We start from the raw sequence: 27,335 nt of genomic DNA, 5'->3' as shown, positions 1-27,335 counted from the left end.
AGTTAAGAGTCTATTATGGTTTGCTTCCCTCTGTTTCTATCTTTTATTTTTCCTTCTCTTCCTCTATGTTCATCTGTTTTTTTTTCCCTTAAATTCCATATATGAGTGAAATCATATGGTATTTGTCTTTCTCTGACTGACTTATTTCACTTAGCATAAGACACCCTAGTTCCATCCATGTCGTTGCACTAGCAAGATTTCATTCTTTTTGATGGCTGAATATTATTCCAGAGAGTGTGTGTATGTTATGTGTGTGTGTGTATATACCATATCTTCTTGATCTATTCATCAGCTGATGGATATGTGGGCTTTTTCCATAATTTGGCTATTACTGATAATGAGAGAGGAGAAATAATATCCAACACCACAGAAATATAATTATAAGACAATATTATGAAAAATTACATGGCAACAAACCAGACAACCTGTTTTCTGGTTTTTTCCTAGGATAAATTCCTAGAGACATATAAACTACCAAACAGGAAGATAGAAAACTTGAACAGACGAATAACCAGCAAAGAAAGTGAATGAGTAATCAGAAATCTCCCAACAAACAGAAGTCCAGGGTTTGATGACTTCACAGGGGAATTCTACCAAACTTTTTTTTTTTTTTTTAAGATATATTTATTCATTTGAGAGAAAGAGAGAGAGCAGGCAGTGTCAGGGATTTGAGGGAGAAGGAGTCCCAAGCAGATTCCCTGATGAGTGCAGAGCCCAACCCAGGGCTTGATCTCACTACCCTGAGATCACCACCTGAGCTGAAACCAAGAGTTGGACACTTAACCCACTGCACCACTATCAAACATACATAATCCATTTACTTATTTATTTAAGATTTTATTTGACACAGATTTAAGATTTTATTTATTTGACACAGAAAGAGACAAAGAGGGAGAGTGGCAGGCAGATAAGGAGAAGCAGGCTCCCTGTTGAGCAAGGAGCCCAGTGAGGGCTCGATCCCAGGACCCTGGGATCATGACCTGAGTTGAAGGCAGATGCCTGTCTGAGCCAACTGAGAAATCCACTACCAAACTTTTTTTTTTTAAGATTTTATTTATTTATTTGACAGAGAGAGATCAGAGTAGACAGACAGGCAGGCAGAAAGAGAGAGAGGGAAGCAGGTTCCCTGCTGAGCAGAAAGCCCACGGGACTCGGGACTCAATCCCAGGACCCTGAGATCATGACCTGAGCAGAAGGCAGCAGCTTAACCCACTGAGCCACCCAGGCGCCACCCCCCACTACCAAACATTTAAAGAAGACTTAATATTTATTCTTCTCAAACTATTTCAAAAAACAGAAATGGAAGGAAAACTTCCAAACTCATTCTATGGGGCCAGCATTATTCTGATACCAAAACCAAACAGACTCCACTAAAAAAAAGAGAACTATAGGCCAATATCTCTGATGAACATGGATGCAAAAATTCTCAATAAAATACTAGAAAATCAAATCCAACAGTACATTAAAAGAATCATTCGCCATAATGGGGTGGGATACTCCTGGGCTGCAAGGATGGTTCAATATTTACAAATTAATCAATGTGACACACCACATTAATAAAAGAAAAGAACCTCTTAACAGATGCAGAAAAAGTATTTGACAAAGCACAACATCCATTCATGATAAAAATCAACTAAGCAGGGTGAAAGGGAACACACATCAACATAATAAAGGCTATATATAAAAAGCCTACAGCTAATATCATCCTCAATGGGGAAAAACTGAGAGTGTTTCCTTTATAGTCAGGAACAAACAGGGATGTCCACTCTCATCACTTCTATTTAACATGGTACTGGAAGTCCTTAGCCTCAGCAATCAGACAACCAAAAGAAATAAAAGGCATCTAAATTGGCAAGGAATAAATGAAACTTTCACTATTTGCAGAAGACATGACACTGCATATAGAAAACCCAAAAGACTCCACCAAAAAACTCTAGAATACATGGATTCAGTAAAGGTACAAGATACAAAATCAATGTACAGAAAACTGTTGCATTTCTATACACCAATATGTTTTTAATTTTTATGAAACCCAACTTACCTGTTTATTACTTATCTTACGTGCTTTTGGTGTCCTATTTAAGAAACCACTGCCAAATCCAAGGTCATGAAGATTTTCCTCTGTGTTGTATTCTAAGAGTTTTGTAGTTTTAGGTCTTAAAGTTAGGTCTTTGATCCATTTTGAGTTAATGTTTGTAAATGGTGCTAGGAAGGATCAACTTCACTCTTTTGTATTTGAGTACCCAGTTTTTCCAGCACCACTTATTGATAAGACTGTTCCTTCCTCATGAATGATTTTGGTGCCTTTGTTGAAAACCAGCTGTATATTTCTGGCTCCCTTTTCTATTCCATTGCTCTTTATGTCTATCTTTATGCTGTTTTGATACTGTAGGTTTTTGGTAAATTTTGAAATTGTGAAGTTTGAATTCATAAACTTTGTTTTTCTTTCTCAAGATTGTTTTGGCTCTTTAGGGTTTCTTGACATTCCATATCAATTTTTAAAATGGGTTTTCTATTTCTGAAAAAAATGCCTTTGGGATTTTGATAAGGATTGCACTGCATCTATGGATAACATTGGAGAGTAATGTCATCTAAACATTATTAAATCTTCCAGTCCCATGAACAGGGAAGGTATTCCCATTTATTTGGGTTTTCTTAATTTATTTCAGCAATATTTTGTAGTTTTCAGTATACAAGGCTTGGGCTTCTTTGGTTAAATGTACTCCTAAGTATTTTGTTATTCTTGATGTAATTTTTTATACATTTCTTTTTCAAATCTTCCTGGCTAGTGTATATAAATACAACTGACTGATTTTTAATTTTTATATCCTGTAACTCTGCCAAATGTATTTATCAGCTCAAATGGATTGTGTGGAATCTTTAGGGTTTTCAACATATAAGATATTATCTTTGAACAGAGATAATTTCACTTACTCCTTTCCAATCTGGATGCCTTTTATTTTCCTTGCCTAATTGTGTGTGTGTGTGTTTTCCTGACTGGCTAAATTCACTTAGCATAATGTTATCAAGATTTGCCAGATATTGTAGTATCTATCAGAACTTCATTCCTTTTTATGGCTGAATAACATTCCACTGTACGCATATGTCACTTTTTTGTTTTTAACCCCTTTTTTCCTTTATGGACATTTGTGTTGTTTCCACCTCTTGGCTATTATGAATAATGTTGCTATAAATCATGCACAGATTTTTTTTAATTTTTAAATTTTTTTAATAAACATATAATGTATTATTAGCCCCAGGGGTACAGGTCTGTGAATCACCAGGTCATGCATAGATTTTTAAAAATGTTTTCATTTAAATTCCAGTTAGTTAATATATAGTGTAATATTAGTTTCAGGTGTACAATACAGTGATTCAACAATTCACACAACATCTGCCGCCCATCACAACAAGTGCACTCCTTAATCCCCATTGCCTATTTAACCAATCCCCTGCCTATCCCCTCTGTGGTAACCATCAGTTTGTTCTCTGTAGTTAAGAATCTGTTTCTTGCTTTGCTTCTCTCTCTTTTTCCCTTTGTTCATTTGTTCCATTTCTTAAATTCTACATGTGAATGAAATCATGCTCTTTGTCTTTCTCTGACTGACTTACTTTGCATAGCATAATACTCTCTAGCTCCATTCATGTTGCAAATGGCAAGATTTCATTCTTTTTTTTTTTTTTTTAAAGATTTTTATTTATTTATTTGACAGAGATCACAGGTAGGCAGAGAGGCAGGCAGAGAGAGAGGAGGAAGCAGGCTCCCTGCTGAGCAGAGAGCCCGATGTGGGACTCGATCCCAGGACCCTGGGATCATGACCTGAGCCGAAGGCACAGGCTTTAACCCACTGAGCCACCCAGGGGCCCCATCATTCTTTTTTATGGCTGAATAGTAGTCCATTATATATACACACATTCCTCTTTTTTTTTTTTAATTAGTATTTTTTTATTGAGGTGTAATTGACATATAATGTTATATTGGTTTCAGATATAAACACAATAATTCAGTATTTGTGAAATGATCATAATAAATCACTATACACAGTTACAATTTGTTCTCTTGTGATGAGAACTTTTAAGATCTACTCTCTCAGCAACATTAAAATATACAAAACAGTATTCAGTTACTGAATATCACACTGTGGTATTCAGTTACCACAGTTACCACACTGTGTATCACATTTTGTGATTTCTTTGTCATAACTGGAAATTTGTACCTTTTACCATCTTCGTCTATTTCCTTCACCCCTCAACACACACCTCTGGCCATGACTGGTCTATCTGTTCTCTGAGTTTTTTATTTTTTTAAAGATTTTTTTAGATTTTTAAAATTAATTAATTAATTTATAGAGCATGTATGGGATGGAGAGGGGGAAATCTCAAGCAGACTCTCCATGTGTGTGGAGCCCAAAGCAGGGTTTGATCTTACAACCCTGAAATCATGACCTAACCAGAAATCAAGCATCGGATGCTTAGCCAATTGAGCCACCCAGGTAGTCTTTTTTTTCTTTAAATAGAGTCCATATATAAGTGAGACCATACAGGATTTGTCTGTCTCTGGGTATTTGTCTTTCTCTCACTTACTTCACTAAGCATAATGTCTTCCAGGTCCATCCATGTCATAGCAATGACAAATTTCCATTCTATTTTATAGCTAATAATATTCCATTGTTTATATACATCTAAATGAATTTTTTGAGTGAATGAAAAAAACAGTAAACAAGATAACAGCAGTAGTTATACCTATTACTCCACTTACAGCAACACTTACCGGTATATATATTTAGTCACATTTTAAATAGGTAGGCAATTTGAGGTTCAGAGAAGATTCATGATCAACAACCTATAGTTAATATATTATAGAGCTCAGTTTTTACTCAGATTTGAATCCAATATCCCTGCCATCTGTTTTCAGATTTGTTCACTAAGCCCTGAGGTTCTTCAGCAGTTCTTTATAAGCTTCCCTCATCATTAAGGGAAGGACAGGCTGGGGGCTCCAGATCCCATATCCCCCATTTCAATCAAGTGTCTGCAGGTATGTTTCCTATATTGGGGCTTCCTGTAAGATTTCATTTGATGAATTTTTAAAAGATGCTGTTTCTTAGAACCACTAAAAGAGCCCTGGTTGCATATTGCATTACATAGCACATAGCGTATAAATATATATGAATGAGTGATTTACTAGATAGTTATGTCTAAACCCTTTGACCATGGGGTGCCTGGGTGGCTCAGTCGGTTAAGTGTCTGCCTTAAGCTCAGGTCATGATCCCAGGGTCCTGGTATTGAGCTCTGCATTGGACTCCCCGCTAGGCAGGAAGTCTGCTTCTCCATCTCCCACTCCCTCTGCTTGTGTTTCCTCCCTTGCTGTGTCTCTCTCTGTCAAATAAATAAATAAAATCTTAAACAAAAACTTATGATGAGGTAAATAATCATTTTTTTCTTTTTTCTTTCTTTTTTTGTGGATGTTTATTTTGCAAAACTCTCTACTTGGTACTATGAGATGTATAAAGTTGAATAAAACACACTCCCTTCCTTGAGTACTTATATACGGAATACAAATGTAAAATAAAATGTTAGATATAGGGGTGCCTGGGTGGCTCAGTCAGTTAAGCGTCTGTTTTCTCTTCAGGTTATGATACCAGGATCCCAGGACCAAATTCCATGTCAGACTCCCTGTTCAGTGGGCAGTCCCCTTCTCCCTCTCCCGGTACCCCTCCCCCCAGGTTCATGTGCTCTCTTTCTCTCTCTCTCAGATAAATGAATAAAACCTTTTTAAAATATGTTAGCTATGGTATTTACATTTTACAGTACATCTCAGAACAATTTAACTTGAATCAGGAAATCTTCATATCCTAAAACACAAACTAAAAGCCAGAAGAATATTTAGAGGCTTTGGAAGCTGATCTCTCTCTCTCTTTTTTTTTTAGTATGTTACGTTAGTTACCATACAGTACTTCATTAGTTTTTGGTGTAGTTCCATGATTCATTGTTTGTGTGCAACACCCAGTGCTCCTTGCAATATGTGCCCTCCTGAATACTTATCACTGGGCCAACCCATCTGCCCTTCTCCAAAGAAGAAATATGAATGACCAAAAGACACATGAAAAAAATGTTCAACATCATTAGCCATCAGGGAAATTCAAATCAAAACCACATTGAGATATTACCTTATACCAGTCAGAATGGTAAAAATTAACAAGGCAGGAAACAACAAAAGTTGGAGAGGTTAGAGAAAAAGGAACCCTCTTACACTGTTGGTGGGAATGCAAGTTGGTACAGCTACCTTGTTAAACAGTCTGGAGGTTCTTCAAAAAGTTAAAAAGAGACCTACCCTATAAGCCAGCAATTGCACTACTGGGTATTTACCCCAAAGATACAGATAGAGTGAAAAGAAGGGGCACAAGCACCCCAATGTTCATAGCAGCAATGTCCACACTAGCCAAACTGTGGAAAGGGCCGAGATGCCCTTCAACAGATGAATGGATAAAGAAGATGCGGTCCATATATACAACGGAATATTACTCAGCCAATATTACTCAGAAAGGATGAATACCCACCATTTGCATCAACATGGATGGAACTAGAGGGGATTATGCTAAGTGAAACAAGTCAAGCAGAGACAGACAGTTATATGGTTTCACTTATATGTGGAACATAAGGAATAGCATAGAGGACATTAGGAGAAGGAAGGGAAAAATGAAGGGAGGTGGGGGAAACAGAGGGGGAGATGAACCATGAAAGACTATGGACTCTGGGAAACAAACTGAGGGTTACAGAGGGGACGGGGGGTGGGAGAATGGGTTCTACCACCTCTTTTTTATCCATTCATCAATGGATGAGCACATGTATCCCTTTGAATTAGCATTTTTGTATTCTTTGGGTAAATACCCAGCAGTGGCAATTGCTGGACTACAGGGTAGTTCTATTTTTAACTTTTTGAGGAACCTCTATACTGTCTTCCGGAGTGGGTGCACCTGTTTGCACTCCTACCAACAGTGTAAGAGGGTTCCTCTCTATCCATATCCTTGCCACCACTTTGTTGTTTCTTGTGTTGTTGATTTTAGCCATTCTGACAGGTGTGAGGTGATATCTCATTGTAGTGATGATTTGTATTTCTCTGATGATCAGTGATGATGAGCATCTTCTCATGTGTCTATTGGCTATCTGTTTGTCTTCTTTGGAAAAATGTACATTCATGTCTTCTGTCCATTTTTAAATTGGATTATTCATTTTGGGGGTATTGAGTTTGATAAGTTTTTTAAATATATTTTGGGTATTAATCCTTTATTGGATATGTCATTTGCAAATATTTTCTTCCATTCCATAAGTTGCTTTTTAGTTTTGTTGATTGTTTTCTTTGCTGTGCAAAAGCTTTTTGTTTTGGGGCGCCTGGGTGGCTCATTGGGTTAAAGCCTCTGCCTTCGGCTCAGGTCATGATCTCAGGGTCCTGGGATAGAGCCCCACATCGGGCTCTCTGCTCAGCGGGGAGCCTGCTTCCTTCTCTCTCTCTGCCTGCCTCTCTGCCTGCTTGTGATCTCTGTCTGTCAAATAAATAAATAAAATCTTAAAAAAAAAAAAAGCTTTTTGTTTTAATAAAGTCCCAATAGTTTATTTTTGCTTTTGTTTCCCTTGCTTCAGAAGACATATCTAGAAAGAAGTTGCTCCATATGTACAGATTTTTGTATGGACATGTATTTTCACTTCTTTTAGGTAAATGACGATCAGTGAAACTGCTGGATCATATGGTAACTTACGTTTAATCATTTGAGGAACTGCCATACTGTTTTCTAAAACAGCTGTTCCATTTTATACTCCCACCAGCAGTCTACAAGGGTTCAGATTACTCCATATCTTCACTAACACTTGTTATCTTTTGATACCATTGAAATTTGTGTGAGGTAGTATTATCTCATTGTGGTTTTGATTTGCATTTGCCTGATCACTATGATGTGGAACATCATTACATGTGCTTATTCGCCACTTGTATATCTCCCAGGGGGAAATGTCTTTTCAGATCCTTTGTGGATTTTTAAATGGGGGTAATTTGTCTTTTTATTACCGAGTTGTAAGAATTCTTTATATAGTCTCAATATAAGTCCTTTTCTCAAATACATGATTTGCAAAGATTTTCTTCCAATTTGTGGATTGTCCTTTTACTTTCTGGATGGTGTCCTTTGAAGTATAGTTTGCCAATAGTACCAATTCTAGCTCATGTTTTTAAGTCTAACTCAAACTCTGCAACATAATCATTAAACTAAAAACTTCTCTTGTAATGTATTTCTCACTGATAAATAGAATGAACAGTGATAACTACTTCTACCTTGTATACATACAAATAACAACATGCCAAGAACTGATTCTTATTGTGTATATCTTAGTGGTAATCTAACTATAAAGCAGCATAACATACAAAATGTGGTCATTGCTCCTCCACAAACTGTCCTATTGCCATTGCATGCCACTCAACAGTATAATCTGAGAAAGTACTTTCCCAGGAAATTATTCTATTGTCTTGATGAGTATTTTTTTTTTATTGTTAACTTTGCAGATGGGTTTACAAGTTTCTTGGCAGTAGTGGAGTTTGAATTCACTTTTATCTCAAGGAATGCAATTTGTAAACAATTTCTCATCTGTGGTTTGGTCACTTTTCTACCTTGTACAATAAGACTTTTTTTTTTTTTTTAAAGTGGTATTACTTTTTCTCTTGTTCTGAAAAAAAAAATCTATGATTTAACAAAAAGATAAGTCACTGGTCATTATTTGATAATGAAACAAAAGCTCTGAAGGCTTCATGCTTTTATGAATAACCTCAGAAATAGTAGCCCTAGTGGTAAATGGATTGTTTCTCTATACAATCAACTTCCATATATTCACCTCTCAATCAAAAAAGTTTTTTTCTTTTCTACAGCAGCTAGTATAAAAGCATTACAATCAGAGTCAGCTGTCCTGGCATCTTCTACACTAGCACCGGAGTTCTCTAAATTATGTTTATGTTAATGCTGAATTAGTATGAACTATGTTATACTGATTTACAATATTTATTATACTATTTTCACCATGACTTTTTGCTTCAATGAACCACATTTCAGCCATGATCAATTTGGGGGAATTAAGAATATAACTAATGTAAGCAAGGAAAAAATGAATGTAAATTTAACAATAACATGTGAATGACATAAAAGTTCAGAAGCCAAAGTAAACTGTCCCAGTTAAATGAACTTGTCTGAACAAAACATCCAATGCAATCTTTCTTGTACATGAGCAGCCTAATAAATTGTAACAGATATGATGAATCAAATGGGATTTGGAGGGATATCACAATTTATTTCACATTTCAAAATGTGAAATAAATGTTATCAAAATTGATTAAATTGCTTGTGATACCAAACTGCCTGGAATCCTTGGTAAATAGCTAAGTATTATGGTTGTCTAAGAATCAAACTGAGAAATACCTATGGCTGGCATGTAGCAGGAACCTGAAGAGTGACTATTGTTATTATCTTCATTCTCTCTTGTTCTACCTGCCTCATAGCTTGCCCAGGAGAATGTAAAAGCCCTTCTATGTTGTCTATGTCAAGTTCCTACATAGCATGTCTAACTCACTCTGGCAAGGTGCTCCTGAGACTTTAGCTACTTGATTACTTCATATGATATATTGGAACTGCTGTGTTGTAATTTCAATGGCCCTATCTATCTTGTACACAGCTGTGGTACTTGTGCTTTACACAGTTTCCAGTACATAGGAAAAATCAATAAATATTTATGAAATGAATATACAAATCAAGATGAGAGAAATTATTATCTTCTGTGAACTAGGACTAACTATGGAGAAAAAACACTGGATAAAGAATCCTTTTTAAAATATTTATGCATCCAACATAGGAGTAGCTAAATATAGAAAACAAATATTAACAGACCTAAAAGGGAGAAAGAGACAGCAATATAATAATAGTAGGGGACTTTAATACCCCAATTTCATCAAAGGATATATCATCCAGACAGAAAATCACTGAGGAAACACTGAATAAAATGATGGGTTGGACAGATGGACTTTAACAAACATAATACAGGACATTTTATCCAAAGCAACAGAATACACATTTGTCTCAAGCACACATGGAACACTTTCCAGAATAAACCACATGTTAGAGCACACACAAAAACATCTTAGTAAATTTAAGAAGACTGAAATCATATCAAGCATCTTTTCCAACCAAAATGGCATGAAACTAAAAAGACAACTGGAATATTCACAAATAGTGGAGCTTAAACAACATGCTACTGAACAACCAGTAGGTTAAAGAAGAAATCAAAAAATACCTTACAACAAATGAAAATGGAAGTACAATGTACCAAACTTTATGGGACACTGCCAACGCAATTATAAGCAAGAAGCTCATAGTGATAAATGCCTACATCAAGAAACAAGAAAGATCTCAAACAATCTAACTTTACATCTCAAAGAACCAGGAAAGGAACAAGCCCAAAGTCAGCAAAAGCAAAAATGATAAAGATCAGAGCAGAAAGAAATGGAGGCTAAAAGACAATAGAAAAGATCAGTGTGACTACATTTATCATGGTGAGCACTGAATAGTATAGAATTATTGAATCATTGCTGTATACCTGAAACTAATACATTTCACATCAATTATATTTCAATAAGAAGAAAAGATCATTGAAACTAAGAGCTTATTTTTTTAAAAAGATAAACAAAATTAAAAAGCCTTTAACTAGACTGACCAAGAAAAAGAAGAAGAGTCATAAATAAAATCAGAAATAAGAGATGTTCCAATTCATAGAAAGAAACACAAAGGATTGTAAGAGATGACTATGAACCATTATATGCCAGTATGCAAATAAATTAGATCATTTAAGAAGAAATGGATAAATTCCTTGAAACATACAGCCTAACAAGAATGAATCAGGAACATTTTTTCATGTGTCTGATAGCCATTTGTATGTCTTCATTGGAGAAGTGTCTGTTCATGTCTTCTGCCCATTTTTTGACACGATTATCTGTTTTTTGTGTGTTGAGTTTGAGAAGATCTTTATAGATCCTGGATATCAACCTTTTGTCTGTACTGTCATTTGCAAATATCTTTTCCCATTCTGTGGGTTGCCTCTTTGTTTTGATGACTGTTTCCTTTGCTGTGCAGAAGCTTTTGATCTTGATGAAGTCCCAAAAGTTCATTTTCACTTTTGTTTCCTTTGCCTTTGGAGACATATCTTGAAAGAAGTTGCTGTGGCTGATATGGAAGGGGTTACTGCTTATGTTCTCCTCTAGGATTCTGATGAATTCCTGTCTCAAATTGAGGTCTTTTATCCATTTCAAGTTTATCTTTGTGTACGGTGGAAGAGAATGGTCGAGTTTCATTCTTCTACATAGAGCTGTCCAATTTTCCCAGCACCATTTATTGAAGAGACTGCCTTTTTTCCACTGTATATTTTTTCCTGCTTTGTTGAAGATTATTTGCCCATAGAGTTGAGGGTCCATATCTGGGCTTTCTACTCTGTTCCACTGGTCTCTGTGTCTGTTTTTATGCCAGTACCATGCTGTCTTGGTAATCACAGCTTTATAGTAAAGCTTGAAATCAGGTAACATGATGCCCCCAGTTTTGTTTTTCTTTTTCAACATTTCTTTAGTGATTCCGGGTCTTTTCTGATTCCATACAAATTTTAGGATTATTTGCTCCAGCTCTTTGAAATATACCAGTGGAATTTTGATTGGAACGGCATTAAAGGTATAGCTTGCTCTGGGCAATACAGACATTTTAACAATGTTTATTCTTCCGATCCAAGAGCAAGGAATGGTCTTCCCTCTTTTTGTGTCTTCTTCAATTTCTTTCATGAGTGTTCTGTAGTTCCTCGAGTACAGATCCTTTACCTCTTTGCTTAGGTTTATTCCCAGGTATCTTATGGTTCATGGTGCTATAGTAAATGGAATTGATTCTCTAATTTCCCTTTCTGTATTTTCATTGTTAGTGTATAAGAAAGCAATGATTTCTGTACATTGACTTTGTATCCTGCCACATTACTGAATTGCTGTATGAGTTCTAGTAGTTTGGGGGTAGAGTCTTTGGGTTTTCCATATAAAGTATCATGTCATCTGCGAAGAGAGAGAGTTTGACTTCTTCATTGCCAATTTGGATACCTTTTATTTCTCTTTGTTGTCTGACTGCTGTTGCTAGGACTTCTAATACTATGTTGAATAAGAGTGGTCAGAGTAGGCATCCTTGTCATCTTCCTGATCTCAACAGGAAGGCTGTGAGCTTTTTCCCATTGAGGATGATATTTGCTGTGGGTTTTTCATAGATAGATTTTATGAAGTTCAGGAATGTTCCCTCTATCACTATACTTTGAAGCGTTTTAACCACCTTACACCAGTTAGAATGGCCAAAATAGCAAGACAGGAAACAATGTGTGTTGGAGAGGATGTGGAGAAAGGGGAGCCCTCTTACATACACTGTTGGCGGGAATGCAAGCTGGTGCAGCCACTTTGGAGAACAGTGTGGAGATTCCTTAAGAAATTAAAAATAGAGCTTCCCTATGGCTCTGCAATTGCACTACTGGGTATTTACCCCAAAGATACAGATGTAGTGAAAAGAAGGGTCATCTGTACCCCAATGTTTATAGCAGCAATGGCCACGGTCGCCAAACTGTGGAAAGAACCAAGATGCCCTTCAACGGATGAATGGATAAGGAAGATGTGGCCCATATACACTATGGAGTATTATGCCTCCATCAGAAAGGATGAATTCCCAACTTTTGTAGCAACATGGACGGGACTGGAAGAGATTATGCTGAGTGAAATAAGTCAAGCAGAGTCAATTATCATATGGTTTCACTTATTTGTGGAGCATAATAAATAACATGGAGGACATGGGGAGATGGAGAGGAGAAGGGAGTTGAGGGAAATTGGAAGGGGAGATGAACCATGAGAGACTGTGGACTCTGAAAAACAATCTGAGGGTTTTGAAGGGGCGGGGGGGTGGGAGGTTGGGAGAGCCAGGTGGTGGGTATTAGAGAGGGCACATATTGCATGGAGCACTGGATGTGGTGCATAAACAATGAATTCTGTTACACTGAAAATAAATAAATGAATGAATGAATGAATGAATAAATAAATGAATGAATAAATCAGAAAGAAAGAAAATCTGGAAAGAAGTAATCTTTGCACCTACAATACTGAGGATTCTAAATAAATTGCTGAATGGATGAACAAAGAAATGAATGGAATAATAAACAGATTAGGAATTAAGTATCATAAACTCTTATTAATCAGAGGTTTCTGGATTACTAGTGGCTAAAGAAAATAGGACATATGAAAATAACGAAATCTATTTACATGTTAGAAAGTACCTATTGTTTGAAACCAGGCTGTAAGCAAAAACAGATTCTAAATGTTCTAATTCTAAATAAATTCCAAATGAATCCAAACAGGCTACTATCATGTAGTGATCTTTGCCAATAAGTGACACTGTAGCTAAGTACCTCTGTCCCCAAGACTGAACACAGTGCTATACACTTGATAAAGGCTCAGTAAACACTTAAAAAACCAAATACCACTAATGAAAATGTCTGTGAATAAAGCTATAGGCAGTTCTACCAAAATAAGAGGCTCTATAATGTTTACTCCCTGATTAGAAATAGAACAACTAGTGATATAAAGGTTAGTCCATTCTGTGCCGTTAAAGAATGATGCAGAGTATGAATAAGTCTGGGCTTGGTTTTATTTAATAAAAACACTGTATAGCATAGGTATCTCTAGTTGCACTAATACAATGGAATCATTGAAGAGATGGATGCAACTGAACCAAAGTTAACTTTATATGAATTCGGGCCTAGGAAGTCATCCTCCAAACCTGTTCATGATTTTGATTTTCATTGCAAGCTTAAGATAAAGTGTTACTTGAAATTGTTTTGAAGAGTAAAGGCAAATTCACAATAATGAGGACAGCGTTTTTTGTCACATATGCAGTGGATACCACAACCATTATGTTTTACGCATAGTCCAAAACAAGTCTTTGAACCTAGAAAAGCTTTTCTTAGGAACTCTACTTATGAAAAGAATGATAACTTTCATGAAGACACTCTAAAAACAAAGAGAAATCCTTACCTCTTGCAGTTAAATTTCAATAAAAATTTCAATTAATGTGGAGCCTTGGATTTTTCCTGTAACCCTCATATTAAATTTTGTGCTCAGTATTAAAGGAATTAAAGTCAATTTCTTTACCAATGAATTATGAGGAACACAAATTAAGATGAAAGAATGAACTGGGAATATGCATGCAAATATTGTGCATTCATATTATTATACAGCATAATCTGTAAATCTAGTACTAATGAGACTCAAGATTTAAATGGCTGAAGAATGTGTTTAGTGAATTATTGTCAATCAATGCCTCTATTCCAGGATAAACGTAATCTTGAAAGGCAACACACCTATTATTACAAATTCCTAAGTAAGTACAGTACTTCATTATTTCAAAATGTCATTGTCAATTTATAGAGTAACAGACAAACATCTTTCCACCATATACCTGATTACCTTTTCTTTAGAGTAAATGAAACACTGACTATTAAGGAAAATTACAAACATCATTTTTCCAGCAATAAAAGAAACCTAATGTGTGTAAAACTCTAAACTAATTACAGCACTCTAAATTTTCATATTTGTTAGTATGGATACATCAGGTTTTATACCACTGCAATCAAGAATTATTCTTTTTTCAAGTAACATTATTTCATGCGAATTCTTCTATATACTAATTTATTCAATCATTTAATAAACATTCACTGAGTACCTACTTTGTCCTAGGTACACTGTTAGGGGATACAGTTATAAATGTGAGTATGATACAACTCTGGCTCTTAAACTCACAGTCTAACAGAAGAAGGAGACAAGAAAATAAGGTAAAATATAATAGTTCTACCTTATATTAAAATTGTCTACATGTTTTCCACTTGCAATAGCTAATGGATATTATAATGAAAACACTCACTATAGCTGGAAGGTTTTCTTCATTGTTCAGAAATCAAACTCTACCTACTTGTCTATGAAAAATTTTTTTCAATTAAAAGTATTAAGAAGGACAACTTAAGAAATACCTGTGCACTGAGCATCTCAAATTAACAAATGCTAACATGTGTTTCATATTTTACCTTCAGGATATTTTCTAAATACAGAAATTTTTTGACTGATAAGGCACTAATAATTACTTAGGATTATTATAGGTCCCACTAGTCGTGTGATCTTGGGTAAATTAACTTAACCCTTTTGATTCTCAGTTTTCTCACCTGAAAAGTGGAGATAATAGTACCAATCTGTGCTAGACTATGGATTGCCCCTCAGTATCCTTGCTCCACCTAGTTTTTTGCCCAGGGAGGTTCTCTCGCCTTTCAGCTTCTGGTTGGGTTAGGTAAGTAGTATTAGCAGAAGATCATGGAAAGAAAGTAAAGCTATTTTCTGGTTTCCTCCCTAACAGGTCACCAAGTGCTGGGTATATCCCTCTATTAGATACAGTCCTCTTGATAGGAGAGGACTTTAGGCCTACATGTGGTAATGGTTCCCTTTAGCCCTCGAGTTGGTACTATTCATTGGTGACTTCCATAAACCCTGCCCTTACCTTTAAAAACAGTTCTCTTATTAAACTGTTCTCAAATAACCCAGTTTGAAAGTGCCGTGTGTTTTCTGCCAGAACTCCGTGCAACTCATAAACAACCTCAGGCATTGTTTTGGGATTACATGAGATACTATATGTAAAGTGCTTAGCTCAGTGCTTAGCAGATCATAAATATTCAGTAAATGATGACTACTATTGTCATGATCAATATTGCTGTTATTATTTTACTTCAGTAACCATACTCATACCATCTATACCAACGAAATTTATTCAGGAGACAGAAATTCAGAATTCTGGAGATCTTTTACTAATTCTTGCAGTGCTTCAAAAATGTAAATTGTGTTTATTTCTAATCAACCTCAATATTTAAAAAAGAGTAAGAGGATGCACAGCATCTCCTAGACTGCCGTTTCTTTTGTAAATATGCTTCAGAATTCATTTCCTACAAATTGACCTTCTGCCACCACTCCAAATCTAGCAAGTATAAATGTCCATAAAGTTAAATAAATTGTTGGGTCTTGGGGTCATGAAAAGAATGGACTGAATGATAAACTCAATGGCATAAAAGTCCTTGGTTAATCTGGAAATGCATCTTCATCATCCTTATTTATCATCATGACATAGGCAAGCATCTCCATTTGACAAATTATTTCATCAAAATCCTATTAAAGGTCTACTTAACCTTTCATCTTACCTCATCCTTTATATCTTCCTGTTGTTGGGCAGTGAAGATCTCCATTGCAGCCATGAGTCTCATCATTAACTCATCCACTGTTGTGTTACCTAGCAACACATAGAGATTGCCAAACTTTACATTAGTAAAGTTATTATAAAATGGAAAGTCATTCTAGAATTAATCATTAAGGAACAACTACAGTCTAATAAAAATGACAGACTACTACACTAATATCTAGTTAAAATACTTTCATTTTTCATTGAAAAGTTTCGTATGTTCACTGTGAAAGAGTAAAGCAGTATACAGGCAGTTGAAATTTCAAATACAGTAGATTTGAAGGAACCATCTGTTAATAAGAGTTTCAGCTCTATGAAGAAGAATATTCGAGAAATGAGAATCAAAAGTTCTTTAAAGTTAAAGAAACATATCTACTTAAAAATACTAGCAACAACTACCATTTGTTTATATGCCAGTAGTTAGGCTTAGCATTTTATATATATTATCCCACTTAATCCATGCAACAATTCTTTGACGGTATCATTAGGATTTTGACTTTAGAGAAGGAAAATGAGGCTTTGAGAGTTGGAGTAGCCTGTGCAATCAAGGTCAGGCTGATTAAATGGTGGGATGAGAATTTGAAACCAAGTGAGTCTAACTTATTAAAAGTCTGTTCTCTTTGCCACCTCAATACACTATTTAGAATTTTCTCCTATCATTAAAAATTCTTTGGTGAAGCAGATAGTAATTCATTTTCTGAAAAAAAACGAGTTCTTTTTTTTGCCCAGCTGGTATTTTTCTCTTTCAGCTGCTTTCAAATGACTATACTATAAACTTTATGAGTATTTATTTAAGTTTTAATTTTAGTTCCAGTTAGTTACCATACAATGTTATATTAGTTTTATGGGAGTATTAAAATGTTTGACTTCCTTTAACACTATTTTATTCCCTGTCCAAGGCCATAACAAACATATAGCAGAAATATGCCATTTCCTGAGAGCACTCTCCTATTGCTTGCTTTGGATACATCTACAACAGAGACATCTATAGAGATATATAAAGGTATAGTAATTCTTCTCTTCTTTCAAAACTACAAAGAACCTATCTTTCTCCAGGGCCTGAGGTCTTTCTGTCCCATTAATGAAATAGGTCAACAAGTAGCAAGCATCCTTGTTGGTGTTATTCTGGAGTATGACTAACATGGTCTCCCCCCTACCCCCCTGCCTTTTTTAAGAAGATTTCATTTATTTATTTGACAGAGAGAGACACAGAGAGAGAGGGAACACAAGCAGGAAGAGTGGGAGGGGGAATAACAGGCTTCCTGCTGAGCAGGGAGCCCAATGTGGGGCTTAATTCCAGGAGCCTGGGATCATGACCAGAGTTGAAGGCAGACGCTTAACAAACTGAGCACCCAGGTGCCCCTAGCATGGTCTTTCAGTGGTCTGTTTCTCAACTTTTCTTTTGACCATTGGCAGCATGTTAGGGAGCATGTGTGGTCCTCAACAAAGAAAATTTAGTCACATCAGTACCACTCTCTCAATACATGAGCTAGAGAACAAATACTACCTTGGTGTGATATCATGGTACTGAGAAAGCACCACTGGTTTTGTAGTCATAGTTCTAATTCTAGTTCTGCCACTTATAAACTATATGATCTAGTACCTAGAAACTGCCTAGCATGTGACAAGGGCTTAATAGAGATCCACTTAGTAAATGAATAAATAAGTGAGTGAGTGACTGACTATAGCTCCTTAAAAATCAATTCCCTTATCAGTAAAATGAAGATAATGCTACCCCTGTATATAGTACACATAAGCAGTGGTAGTTATTGTGAATAGATATAACAAATGCAAAAAGCTTAGGGGTACCCTCAACGTAGATTTGGATACTGGGCAAATCTTTGAGTTTCCCTTTCTTATTTGCAAACTGTAGTGACTAACACTCAGAGCATGGGATATGAATTCCTTATGGAGGGTACTAGAAATGTGGTTACATACTGGCCATTCATTTTCAGGCTTAAGCCACTGCTTATCAATTATGCTTCAGCGCTAACGGTAAGGACTCACTACCAAACTGGACAAGACAGAGAAAAGGTACCAGTTAATACAGTTCCAGACAAGTTTTTTCTTTATAACCTACTGTAGTGGTTTTCAAACTTCTGTTTTCAAAACTTGATTACACTGTTAACAATTACTGAGATTCTCAAATAAGTTTTATGTGGGTTATTGTGTTAGAAATTGAAGCTGAAATACTTAAAACATATTTATCAGTTCATTAAAAGTAACAATAAACCCATTACATGTTGATATAAATACCAGATTTTTATGAAAAATGGTTCTATGTTCCAAAGGAAAAAGTTTAGTGAGAAGAACAGTATTGTTTTAACATTTTTGCAAATGTTTTTAATGTCTGGCTTAATAGAACATAACCGGATTCTCAAATCTACTTCTATATTAAACCAATTACATTGTTGTTTTATGTCTTAGTTGAAATTTATGAAGGAAATCTGGCCTCACATAGATATACAGTTGAAAATGGGAGGAGTATTTTTATTTATTTATTTGTTTGTTTTAAAATTTTTTTTATTTGAGAGAGAGAGAGAGAGAAAGAGGACACCGGGAGAAACAGACTTCTGCTGAGCAGGGAGCCTGATGTGGGACTCAATCCCAGGACTCCAGAATCATGACCTGAGCCAAAGGCAGTTGCCTAACTGAGTCACCCAAGCACCCGGAGGAGTATTTTAATAAATAATTGTAAATAGTCTTTGATATACCCAAACTGACAAGAGGAGATTTCTTCAAGCATGTGAGAAATTTGAAACCATTAATGAACTTCTTATACTTTGTTGTATTAAGATCCACTGACCTATCTCGCTCTTTGAATGGATCTTCTACCTATGTGTGATTTTAAAACATCATGCCCTGGTTATGTGCAAAATACTGGTTTACTGACTTATGCATTTATCTTTAATGTTATGTGAGCTGATGTCATCAGAAAATTATTTAAGCTGTCAATCCCATGGTGGAGGATATAACATTTTGCTTAAAAGCAAATTTTATCATCAGCAAAAAGTCAGTTCACTTTTCTTGAAGTGATAGATTCACTTTGTTCATTCTAGAGAAAATGTTCACCAAATACCCAGGCTATCTAAGTATAGTTTGTTCATCAGTTATTTCCAAGTAAAAATGATGTTCTAGGGACGCCTGGGTGGCTCAGTTGGTTGGGCAGCTGCCTTCGGCTCGGGTCATGATCCCAGCATCCTGGGATCGAGTCCCACGTCGGGCTCCTTGCTCAGCGGGGAGCCTGCTTCTCCCTCTGCCTCTGCCTGCCATTCTGTCTGCCTGTGCTCACTCTCTCCCCACTCTCTCTCTGACAAATAAATAAAATATTAAAAAAAAATGATGTTCTATAAGAAAAAAATGACTAGTAGTTCAGCTCAAGCAACCACACAAGTGCTCTTCTTTGAGACTACCTTTGTACTCTGAAATGCAACAGAAATACATTTTCTATACCTCTAGTTGTATCACACAAACTATAAAAAGGGTTAAAATTTAATTTAAAAGTTTTTTAATTGCACATAAGGGAGGTAAAGAATATGACTACTAGTATAGTTTTGGTCATGACCTTGGTTTTGTGTGAAAGTGCCAGCAGTTTTACACAACACTGATTTTGTGTGCCACCAGTGCAAATGTCAACACAATGAAAAAAAAAGGCAAAAAGGAAAAGTCTTTTCACTCTAATGAAAATAATTTGACCTCACAGATCCACTGAAAGGATCTAGAGGACCTCCAGAACCACAGACCATATTTTAAGAACCACTATCATAATACTGCCTCTGACAGGGAAAACAGGAATGAAATATTATTTTCATTATCCATTTACAGTATGCAGTTCATTACCCCCGGAGATCTTCTTTAGCCTTGTTTATGAAACTCAATGGTCTAGTTACAGAGCAAACATAAAATACCAGAGGTTTTGAGTTTTAAAGGCACCAGAATTTACATCACATACCCCATCATATTATCTGTTATAGAACTTCTGACTTAAATAGGGGTAAAAATAAAGTATCTCAAACACAAGATTTAGTTGGGGCACTCAAACTTTTCCCTTGGGGCATAAAAAAGATACACTGTTTTCAATTTAAGCTGGGATATAAATAAGGTAATATTTTATAATAATCCTTGGGGTTTCTAAGTAACAGTAAAAAAAAATCATTCACTTTTTTTTGGTAGAGAATATGCAATGCGATTAAATTCATAGGCATCCTATAGCGTCAAGCTTTAGCGCTGCATCCTAGAAACAGATTCATACAATTAAGGGGAAACAACTATCACTGTGTGAACAATTAATTTGCCATATACAGTCACTGGCTTTTCTAGATAACTAAAGCATTTCTTTCAACTAATCAACATTACAGCAAGAAATCAATACATGTATAAGAAATGTTATATTTGACAACTGACTATGACTTGACTGCTAGTTTAGAGAACTTAGCAATTATGAACATTTAACATGATTATGCTGGGTCCAAAGGGTTGTGCAACTTTATTAAGAAATTTCTGTTAGATTTTCATGCAGCATATTTCATTTTTCATAGATCTTATACTTTTTGAAGATGTTCTTCTTTAGGATATTCTATGTTTGAGAATACAAAGATGTTCACCCATACAGAGAATTATAGTCAACTTTGATGGTAAATATTATAAGGTTATCACATACACAAGAAGATACTCTACTCCCCTTGTGACATGTACTTTACCTTGTATCACATTTAACACTTCATTAGATGATCGCTTTCCCATAATAATCAGAAAAAGTGGAAACTGATCTGTTTTTTGAGTCCGAATGGTTTGTGCAACAACACTGCCAAAATGTCTATTGCACATTGTCAGAAATCTAAAATGAGACAAAAGCCAAAGTAAATATCATTTCAGACTTTAATAAATTTACTAATATCCTAACAAAAAACTCACTAGGTACTTTACTAATTATGTTAGTAATAATTAGACTGTCTGATATCAATATATAAAAGCTTGCTATACTGAGTTTTCAACTACATCTTAAATGATATAGAAATGACTATCATATAGAAAAGCAGGAAGCACACCCTAAATGCTGTCTGGGGCTGACAGCACAGGATTCTTAGTCTTAAACACTGAGAACTATACTGACCTGGACTATGAGAAAAACAAACAAACTGAATTTTAAGAGGAAAAAATTTCTTATATAGGACAAATATTGTATGATACAAAGTTAAATTAGACTAGTATCCTAGTCTAAACAGAATTTAGCAACATTTTCACAAGTCTTTAGAATCAAGAATTGTACTTTAGAATTGTGTTTTCTCCAGTAGTAGCAGGTCTTCTGGTTTCATACTTACCATGGGATAAAAATAATAATTCTAAGCTTTTGACCAAAAAAAGCCCAGAGATATTAGCATACTGAAGTCTAGCATTAGTATTCTTAACACGATCTGGAATAAATGAAAAAACTGATAAAGCTTTTCTCTTCTATTAGAGGACTGTTTGAAATTAGCATTTCTTTCAAGAGAAAAGGGTAGCTTATGATATGTTTTCAGATCTGATGGTAAAAAGTAAATGTCATAATAATAATGAATTATGAAAGACCAAATGCAAATATAGAATGCTTTAATAAGATCCAATTTAATAAAGTCTGTAAAAATAATGGACTTTTAATAACACAGGTCACAAAAGGCAAAACAGTGGAAATTCTGGGGACTAGCCACTGGTACTGGCTTATTAATTCTTAATTATGTTCATGAAAGGCAACTTAAATCGTGTGTTTTCTTATGCCTTATGATAATATTTTAGGTAACAACTACTCTGAAATGTATGTTCTAGCTGATGAGCAAAATCCTGTTGTCACATGCATTAGAAGGTAAATCTATTTGAAAAGACAAACGGCATTAAAATGTCATGTGCTCAGATTCATTTGATAACCAAATTCAAAACAGAATCAAACCTCTTAATTTTTAAGCCAACATATCTCTTGTCTATAGAAATTCATTCTAGAAATTTAGGCTGAATCCTCCACAAAACCTGTGCTGTGACTATATAAAGTAGACCATGTTAAGGGCCACTAGATCTGTCAGCAAGAGTGTCAAGACAAGTTAGCACCACCGCAATAAGTTCATTGGGAGGCAGTTTCATATTTACATTTAGAGCAGCAATAACCAGACCTCATGGCAATTTGAAAGGACATGGCCCTAAGAAATCCATTGTTGGCCATGAAATATCAGTGCTCCCGTGAAAATTCAGATCTTCACATTCCAGAACTATTACACGATAAAAGGTGCTCAAGCAGCCTAAGCCTCTGGTACCAAATTTCACATCCATATAGCTTTAATTCATCAAAGAGATGTGTAGATCAGGACACTAGAAAGTTAGGATCTCATTTTTCTTCCTGCTCTTACGAAAATATTTGAAGTCAATCTTGATCCTGATTTGATCACTGTCAACCTCTGAATTTAAAGAGGTAAAAAAACAGTTGGAATGTCATTCCATACCAAAGGGAGAAAATAAGTCCTTGTTGATTTCACACCAATGGATTAAGTGGATATCACACAGTAGACGCCCATCATAGCACTAGCCTCACAAATGATATTAAATACTACCTAAACAGGATATACCCAAAAAAGGAAAGGAGGAAAGAAGCCAGGAAGGAAGAAAGGAGAGAAAAGGAAAGAAAGAGAAGACAGGCAGGCAGGCAGGCAGACTGGCTAGCTTAGTGGTTTAAAGAATTCAATTTCAATAGAATTTTGCTTATTTGAAATCGTCTTTTTATGAAAATGAGCAAGAAGGGAAAATAATTATGAAAATATAGGTATCTTATGGGTTTGAATTAATATACAACACAAATTTCAAAACTTCACAAAACATATTCAAGACAGATATAGCCTTCAAAGGCACATTAGCTGTTCAATTAACTATAAAAAACAATAAAGTGATCAGTTTTTTACCAGGTATTGGCAAATCATTCTAATGTTTTAGAAGTAGTTGAGAAATATACAGGATCCCACAGCCAGTTGATGCTTTCTAGTGGCCTTAACCAATAATTTGTTCTAATCAAAGAGAGACTTTGTTAAAATTTTAATGAATCTAATTAACTTCCTAAGATCTGAATCATGTTTACTTTCAGATTTTCAAATTACAATCCCTGGGAGCCTGGGCCAATGGACAGCCCCAAATTACAAAATTCCTACTAATCAGTTCCTTCCAATACAACTTACAAGAACTTCACAACACAGATATCAAATCTTTCTCATGGCTGGAGGACTCTGCTTCTTCCTCTCAACATCATTCAGAGCACACAAAGTTACCATTCACAGAACACTACCAACTGCAAAAATTCAGTGCAAAACATTAGCACAAAAACAGGGGAAAAACAAATTGTTTCAATGTGGTTCTCATAACTGCGGCATTTTTTTCCTTTTTAAGAGAGAAAAGTGTGCTGGTGCATCTATTGGCAGCACCAAACTTGTCAGCTTAACTTATAATGGTGTTCATGAGAGTCAGTTGTCTTGAAGGGATAAATGGTTTCTACAGCAACTAGATTCCTGAAATCTCAAAACCAAAAGAGGAAGCAATGGCAACTGTTCTGTGTCAAGGAGAAAGGCTTTGTTTTTTAATTTTAAAGGACTTAAATAAATGAAACAACCTACTCATCATATACCTATTTGAGGAGAGGGAATAAGTTGCCAAATCAACCCCCAAAACCAAAAGCTAAAATGATAAATTTGAAAAGACAAAGAACAAATGCCCTCACTAAGAGGGTAAAATGAAGGCAGGAGGAAAGGGGGTAGAGAGGAAGGGGAAGAAGAATGAAGGTTGAGAAAATGAATGCAAAGAAAAATGGTTATCACAAACCAGGTATAATAAAGCAACTCATTGGTCCCTGGGGACTGGGTGGTGGTAGTGATGCTAGTGGTCTTAGTGAATGAAAGTCTCAAACTTCTGCCTTGCTGAAGAAACAAAATATAATTAGTAGCTCATATTCACTAGTTCTTGTTATTAGAAATCTAAAATTAGAAAGATACAATCATCTTTTAATCTTAAATTTGGGGAGGAAAAATAAGCAGAACATCTAACAGCTAGCATGTATTAATCATTAGTAAAATTTCAGTCTCTGAAGCATAGATCTTTTCTATCTTGCTAATGAAAACCAGGATTACTAATAAGTCAGATATGGGAAAACGTAATCTCATTTTAATTCAAAACAGGACATAGTTTAGTTTCTTTCAAAGTCATAATTAAACAAGTCACTGACTTTTACTAAGTTACACTCCAACATAAAATATATACTAAAAGAAACAGCAAATTAGGAGGAGAGTAGCTAAATTCTGCAAACATTTACTACCTGCAATATACCAAGTAATGTAAAAGGAGGCACATCTGATAAAAAATGGAAGCTGAAAACTTGCTAATGACTCTGTGTGAGGTTTCTTGATTATAACTTTTCAATATGACCTCCAGAGGACCCTTAGATGTAAAATGGGAATAACACTTACTTTTAAAACACGTATTCTTGGGGTTGGGAGAAGGGGGGTGGGGTTATAGACATTGGGGAGGGTATGTGCTATGGTGAGTGCTGTGAAGCATGTCAACCTGGCGATTCACAGACCTGTACCCCGGGGGATAAAAATATATGTTTATAAAAAATAAAAAATTTAAAAATTTAAAAAGAATTTTAAAAAAATTAAGAAAAAACACGTATTCTTGTAAGATACAAAAAATTTACTCAGAATTATGCTCAAAATATGGTATGCCCTTAACATTGGTAGCTATTTTATTATTAACTGCATAATGGTATTTAACATTTTTATCACAACTACTTTTAGGATTAAAATGACAGCTTATATCTATGGGCCAACACTGAAAGATACTTTGTATAATAACTGTTCACTAAAAAGAATAATCATTGGTTTTATTTTCATTTAGAGAATGAAAGGGTAAGTATTAATATTTGGAAAATAAGAAAATACATGATGCTGCAGCTGTGTGACACTACAAAACTTTACATGTCTGAAAGTGGGTATTATAGGCACAATACAGTTAAAAGGCTAAATGCAATCAGAATCTGCTTTTTGAAACTTACTCATCTTTAATGAAAGAAAAATGAAATAAAAAAGTGGATACAGAACTAAAATAACTATTTTTTAATTAAGAAGGCTCTTTCCTTTAAAACAGACCAAACTTGTAGTTTTTGCTACAGTAATAATCCTTGTTATTCATTCATTCATGTGTTGAGGGTTTTATTTTTTTCTTCATCATCAGTAGAAAAACCAGATGTAAGATACAGAAAGGACCCTAGAGATCATCTGCCTATTTGGCCAATACACAATTCTCTTTTCTTCCCCTTTTCCCTTTAATAGGAAAATTAAAGCCAAGGTTCTTTAATATATGAAGTGAGAGTTACCAAGTTACTAGCACTGCCAAGCATACCAAAATCAGGTGAGCCAAAGAGTTTTGTCTCCTACCACATCATTTCTGCGAGATGCAATGCCTATCCAATTGCTCATTTCTGGAGTTCCCAATGGGAATGACCTTCAGCATCCCTAGCACATACCCCTTTGTCCTTTAAGGGTGGCTTTGATTTTTGGAAATAGTCTTACATCTGGTTCGAACTGAGTTAGGCAAACAAGGTACATGACTAAATTGGGAGACACTGACTATGTAGTCAGTGATCTTCAAACTTTAAAGGCTTAGGAAGTGGGGCGCCTGGGTGGCTCAGTGGGTTAAGCCTCTGCCTTCGGCTCAGGTCATGATCTCAGGGTCCTGGGATCGAGCCCCGCATCGGGCTCTCTGCTCAGCAGTGAGCCTGCTTCGCCTTCTCTCTGCCTGCCTCTCTGTCTGCTTGTGATCTCTCTCTCTCTCTCTCTCTATCTATCTCTCTCTCTTTCCGTGAAATAAATAAATAAATAATCTTTAAAGGCTTAGGAACTACCTAGGTAGTTAAAAATTTTTTTTTCCAGGATTAAATAATTAATTTATTTTGAGAGAGAGCATGCCAATGCATGAGTGGGAAGGGCAGAGGGAGAGAGAGACAGAATCTGAAACAGACTCCACACTGAGTGCAGAGCCCAACATGGGGCTCTATCTCATGACCCTGAGATCATGAGCTGAATCAAAACCAACAGTAGGTTGCTTAACCCAATGTACCACCCAGGTGACCCTAGGGAGTTTATTCTAAAAGGAAAGTTCCTCCGCCCCATCCCTCAAAGATTCTGATTCAGAAGATCCAGGGAAAGGCCCAGGAAACTGCCTGTTTTAATAAGCTGCCAACCTACCCACATGATTTTGATGTAGGTGATTAATGGACCACACTGAGAAACACTGTTTTCAGGACACAGGACTGCTTTCCTTGTAAGGCTTTAAGCTATCTCAATGCAGTTCTTTAAGAAGTTGTCCCCAAAATGTTTTGGGCAATGGCAGCTTCAGCGGAGCATGAAGCTAGTCTCCTGAGGTGATAACCACAGTGAAGATGTTAATTCTCACTTGCTTCATTTGTGTAGGTGAGCTGCAATATCTCTGTGAGACAAATAAAAATATACCTCTAAAGCCTGTGAGCTATAGTTGATAGAGGAAAGCAGAGCAGGAAAGGGGAGGCTGCAACATAAAATAGGGACCATCTCACTGAAGAGTTGGTATTTGGTTAAAGACTCAAAAGCGGTGGAGGAAGTGAAACACAAATCTCTAGGAAGCAAATTCCAGGCAGAAAGAACAGCAAATACCAAAACCTTGAAGCTGGAGAGAATCTGGTGTATTTTAAAGGTAAGAAGGTGGTTACCACAGCTAGAGCAGAGTGAAGCATAAAAGATAAAGCTGATAATTTTGACTATCTCTATATGGTAAAAAACAGCTTAACAAGGCCAAAGAATAAAAGATAAATGGTAAACGGGACGCCTGGGTGGCTCAGTTGGTTAAGCGGCTGCCTTCGGCTCAGGTCATGATCCCAGCGTCCTGGGATCAAGTCCCACATCGGGCTCCTTGCTCGGCAGGGAGCCTGCTTCTCCCCCTGCC

General features: G+C 35.8%; 1 protein-coding gene across 1 annotated transcript in view; it reads right to left on the bottom strand.

Annotated features, from left to right (window-relative positions):
- Positions 1–27,335, bottom strand: part of FAF1 (Fas associated factor 1) — a 471,948-nt gene that overhangs the window by 87,943 nt on the left and 356,670 nt on the right. The window contains exons 14-15 of the mRNA XM_032302621.1: positions 21,056–21,192; positions 16,318–16,406 (exon numbers count right to left, since the gene is read on the bottom strand). Coding sequence (XP_032158512.1) covers positions 16,318–16,406; positions 21,056–21,192 — 226 coding nt within the window. The remainder of the gene's footprint in view (positions 1–16,317; positions 16,407–21,055; positions 21,193–27,335) is intronic.

The sequence above is a fragment of the Mustela erminea genome, chromosome 10 (assembly GCF_009829155.1).
Source record: "Mustela erminea isolate mMusErm1 chromosome 10, mMusErm1.Pri, whole genome shotgun sequence".
NCBI lineage: Eukaryota > Metazoa > Chordata > Mammalia > Carnivora > Mustelidae > Mustela > Mustela erminea.
Note: the sequence above shows the minus strand (reverse complement) of the source record. Positions and strands in the feature narration are given on the sequence as shown.